The following is a 5,177-nucleotide window of genomic DNA, read 5'->3' on the forward strand; positions in this document are numbered from 1 at the left end:
GCATTTGCCAATTAAACTAGAAAACTAATACCTATAGGTTATTACTGGTGTAGTATATAATATATTACACTGATATACATCATTCCCGAAAGTGTTTTATTCTGAAATTGTGACCCTGGAGCACAAAACCAATCATAAGTAGCACAGGTATATTTGTAGCAACAGCCAACAATACATTGTATGGGTCAAAATTATCGATTTTTCTTTTATGCCAAAAATCATTAGGATATTAAGTAAAGATCATGTTCCATGACGATATTTTGTAAATTTCCTACTGTAAATATATCAAAACTTAATTTTTGATTAGTAATATGCATTGCTAAGAGCTTCATTTGGACAACTTTAAAGGCGATTTTCTCAATATTTAGATTTTTTTGCTCCCTCAGATTCCAGATTTTCAAATAGTTGTATCTCAGCCAAATATTGTCCTATCCTAACAAACCATACATCAATGGAAAGCTTTTTTATTCACACTTTCAGGTGATGTATGAATCTCAATTTCAGAAAAATTGACCTTTATGACTGGTTTTGTGCTCCAGGGTCAAATCTAACGCTCGTGCACCGGCGCTTCTCTCCTGTTTATCGCCCCCTAAATGTTTTTTCCCGTGATGCTCCGCGTGGTCGAGAAGCAAGATGGCGGACGCTCTGGATGAATTTAAGAAAGAAACTGGATGCGTCCCGATCCTCCATCCCGAGGTAAAAATTCAGCCTTTATCCAGCTGCATCACGGCAGCGATCCTAAATGAAGCCGGGGTGTTTTCACGGCAGTAAAAGCGTTATTTCTCCCGCTCACAATGAAGGAGAGGGGCTAAATCCCCCCCACTGCTGCGTAATAGCATTGCTGCTAACGCTAGCCTTTCATATTCATAGATTATATTTGTAGTTGTCGTTTTATCGCATGTCTAATCTCGTATTTTAAGGCAGAGGTGTGTTTTTATTCCATATTGTGCAGTGACAAACGTGACATTAGCATATTTGTGCAAGTATCCACAGTGTGTTGTGCTGCGTTTGCATCTAAATGACAGACACCATTCACAAACACCACCATCATTTGCATTCATTTACCCTCAAATTTAAACATTGATTGTGCTATATTGTTTTATTAATATGCCTTTAGTACACTCTAGAAGTCTGTCTGAGTGCGTTTGGTTGCATTTTGGTGAAATTGATATAATGTCAGATCTGTTTCTGGTCTGTTAGTTATATGCAGGCTCTTATATTTCCACTAATATATTCATAGATAAATGTTATTACCAGTGCTGCGATGGGTAATTTACATATTCCCGACTCATTTCCGACTTTGCATTGACAGGATGTGTTGATGTAGGGAAGTTTTTCATGAAACATATAATTCTTGCAGACGTATAGTTTTATATGTGCAGTAGATGATGAATAAACTGGACACCTCCTCTGAGGTTAATTACTAAATTATAACATGACACCTCAAAAATGCATTCAATGAAAATTAATTGCATTCATTTTCACACTTCTTCATTGCGAGCCCAGAGTTGAGCTCAGTGCTGGTGTGTGTAGTGAGACAGCTTGCTCATATGAGACCTCCTGCTGTAAATTATTCATGCTCAGGCAGACTGACCATAGAGCTGATCACACACATGTAGTTTGAGGGAATGGAAACGTCAGCCTTGGCTTGCAGTCAATCAAACACACACTGACCTGTTGGACTGAAAGGAAGATCTCAGCAGACCTTTTATTGCAAAGTTTATCATAGTTATGTTATGTACAATATATTAATATTATGTGGTCAACCAATATGTTTTTTTAAATGGCCAATGTTTATATTACTGATATCTGCAGAGCATGGTGGCAAAGGCTGGCATAATACAATTTAATAACAGAAGCGAATGCTTATATTGCACAATATTTGCTCACAATTTGCTGAAGACAATGTTATGTTATGTAAATGACTTGCTGGTTGATTTAGAGGCTAGAACGTGAAACCATGATAGAGATGGTGTTTTGCATGTGGCCGTTTGAGATGAATAGCTCAGCTGTCCTCATATTTTAGTTTGTGATGGATTATTAAAAGGTTATATTATAATGTGGAGCATTGTTCCAGTTGCTCTTTTGCTGATTGTGGAAAAAAATGCGGGACTTGAAGTAAAACCTAAGATAAATTCATATTGGAAGCAGCATTTGTAAATTAATTCAGAAAAAAAAAGAAATAAAATAAAATAAAATAACCTTAAACCTGTTTTACTTCAGCTAGTTACCAAGGAAACATTTCTCATTTTCATTAACTTGTAGTAAAAAAATAAATAAAGATTAATGAAAACAAAAAAACATAGACATATTTAAAAAGAGAGTAACTAATAAAAATAACAGAAACCCAAAATTAATATATATATAGTTTTTAAAGTATAGTTTAAGTGTATATAATAAAAATGACAAAACCACACAGCAAAACTGCTAAAACTTTTACTTAAATAAGTGAAAATAAAAAATAGATAATAGAAAAAATATAAAAACTATTATACTTTATACATAAAATGACAAAAAAAAAAAAATGAAAAAAAAAACGATTAAAAATGCAATATAATGTATTTTTATTGCAATGATACTAATATAACACTAATGATGTTAAAAAAATTACAAAACCACACAACTAAATTTTAATAAAATGAAAATAATAGAAAATAGATCAATAAAAAGTAATTCAAAATATTAATACAAACTATTATGTGACTCAATAATACCAAAAAACATTGATTGTGCTTCGAAAATCCCACCGGAGCAGAAGGATTTAGGAAACCCCTCTACTATGAAAGACACAATCAGCGCATTTGTCTTTTGTTAATCAATGCTGTTAACTAGAGGAAAGTCAACAGGAACTCGTTCTCTTCAGATGCTTTGGCCCTTTGTCACCTGGGTGGGTGGCTTTGGGGCCACACAGTCATATAGTGAAGAGCCAGCCATCTGTTCTTTACCATCACCCATCAGAGGTTTCCTGCAAAGATGATGCTCAGAGGTCAAAGTAAAGGTGTCTGTCTGCTGTTGTGACTTTTGAATGGTGCGTCGATGAGATGAGATGCCCATCCTGTTGGAGGAAATGCCACTGTTTGCGTGCAACAAATTTAGCTTTGTGGCATTGAATTTTTCCACTGTATTTCTAGTGGCCTGTGGGTGCTTTTGTGGCTTTATATGTAAAAATAGACAAAGAAATGTGAAATCTGACTACATATGAGTTTAGTCATGAAAAAATAATGTTTATTCTGAGATAAAAATATTGTATCTTTAATTTCGAGTTACTGTGATGCATATCTGTGGCATTGCATTGACAGTGTGAATATAATTTCACGATGGCTGTTGACGGTCAGTCCAGACATGTCATTAAGGATGTTGACATGAACTAAAGATATAAATGGCTGACGTAATTAACAGAAGCTGTTGATACAGCACACGCTCTCCAGAGCTGAATGCTTAATGTCTTACTGTTTTAATAGGAAGCCAGTGTGTGTCACATGGTCCCACAGATGCTGTAACCACTCGTTTCCTCACTGGCAGGAGGAGCATTAGGCCCGTATTGAATTAGACCAGCTGCTCTGATACCAGGTGCAAAACTATTTGAATGAAACAACCAGACACCTTTATAAAGGCCTGCCGGTGATGCTGAATCTCCCTGCTGCTCGTTTTATCAGTTCTGTCTGGCGGTCTGGACTGACATGTCTTGCATAACATATCCGTTTCTCTGATCGTTGAAATGGTATATAATAACTTACATTAGCATTAATGCTATGCGTATGACTTACACATTTGAATTAAGTGCACAGAGAGCTCCTCGGTTTAGTCTACCCTGCTTTTATGCCACATTTACCATGTTTTCTAATGGAATACTAGCGTACTGTACAAATATATGTTTTATAATATGAATGGTTGTTGAGCGATATATATATCAGCAAGGCCGATATATCGGCCAATATTTTGCAAGTTTTTCCTGATAAGCAGCTTTTATTTTGACAGTGATGCGCTTTATCCAGTTTGCCAATATGTCATATTCATGTCATTTGTCACGGCACTGTATGTTACATTTGCATTACCTGGTCTTTATTTGAGAAAATATGATTCTCGGTTTGCTAGTATTTCATGTTTTCTGGAATACTAGTATTCTGTAGGCTACTTGTTAAATATGTATAATAAATATAATGTGAATTGCTGTTGACCAATATATATATCAGCAAGGCCGATATATCGGCCAATATTTGTTTTTTTTTGTTTTCTTGGCACGTTCTTCTGATAACCAGCTTTTATTTTGACAGTGACGGGACTTTTATTTTGACAGCACTAAGAATGGTAGTGAGCGTGTGAGATGTGAGCGTAATATTTAACTCGATGATTTCAAACTATGCTGTGCTCTATCTACTTTGCCGATATATGTCATATTCATGTCATATTTCACTGTGTACTGTATGTAAAATTAGCATTACAAAGTCTTTATTTGGGAAAGTTTTATTCTCATTGCACACAAACTTACCATATTAAAGAGCGCACTGATGGTTGCAGAGTTTGTCTTTTTTTATTTGTGTTTTAACCGTTTCTTTATTTGCGAAAAAATATTATATTAGGATTACAGAGTCAAGGAGTTGATAAAGCATGAATCTGTTTATTTTACAGATTTTTTTTATCAAGTTCAAATAATTTTTTTCATAGATTTTTACAATTGTTTTTAATTTAGTAAATACGTAAAATCAAAATTTCATCGCATCAACTTTTATTTAAATGAAGAAGTGTAATATTATATATGTCTGCTTTATATCGTCCAGTTATCATAATTGAAATTTTATTTATTTATTGATTGATTGATTTATTATTATGTTTTTTATATTTATGTAATTTAGATATTGCTTCCTGTTAATTTGTTGGACATTCATGTGTTAAGTATGTTTAAAGATAATATTTACCATATCCAAATCGCAGGCCATTATTAGGCCTGTCACGATAACAACTTTTTGTTGTGCAATATATTGTCCCAGAAATAATTGCGATAAGCGATATTATTGTCATTTTAAAGACCATTTTATGCCACTGAATATATAACCATAATATAACAGCATAATAATGCAAGAAGGCCTACACACTTACAAATGACAACAAACTTTTAATTTTTAAGAATATTTAGATCAGGGAAATTAAGTATAAAAATATTAGATACCTTAAAAAAC

The 5,177-nt window shown here is 33.9% G+C and overlaps 1 protein-coding gene across 1 annotated transcript in view; it reads left to right on the forward strand.

The window, feature by feature from the left end:
• Window positions 1–608: 608 nt before the first annotated feature.
• Window positions 609–5,177, forward strand: part of LOC107708015 (palmitoyltransferase ZDHHC17) — a 29,516-nt gene continuing 24,947 nt past the window's right edge. Inside the window, exon 1 of the mRNA XM_016512157.1 lies at window positions 609–696. Within this exon, the coding sequence (XP_016367643.1) occupies window positions 634–696 (63 nt within the window). The 5' untranslated portion in view covers window positions 609–633. The remainder of the gene's footprint in view (window positions 697–5,177) is intronic.

The sequence above is a fragment of the Sinocyclocheilus rhinocerous genome, unplaced genomic scaffold, assembly GCF_001515625.1.
Source record: "Sinocyclocheilus rhinocerous isolate Xijiao unplaced genomic scaffold, SAMN03320098_v1.1 scaffold475, whole genome shotgun sequence".
NCBI classification, from domain to species: domain Eukaryota; kingdom Metazoa; phylum Chordata; class Actinopteri; order Cypriniformes; family Cyprinidae; genus Sinocyclocheilus; species Sinocyclocheilus rhinocerous.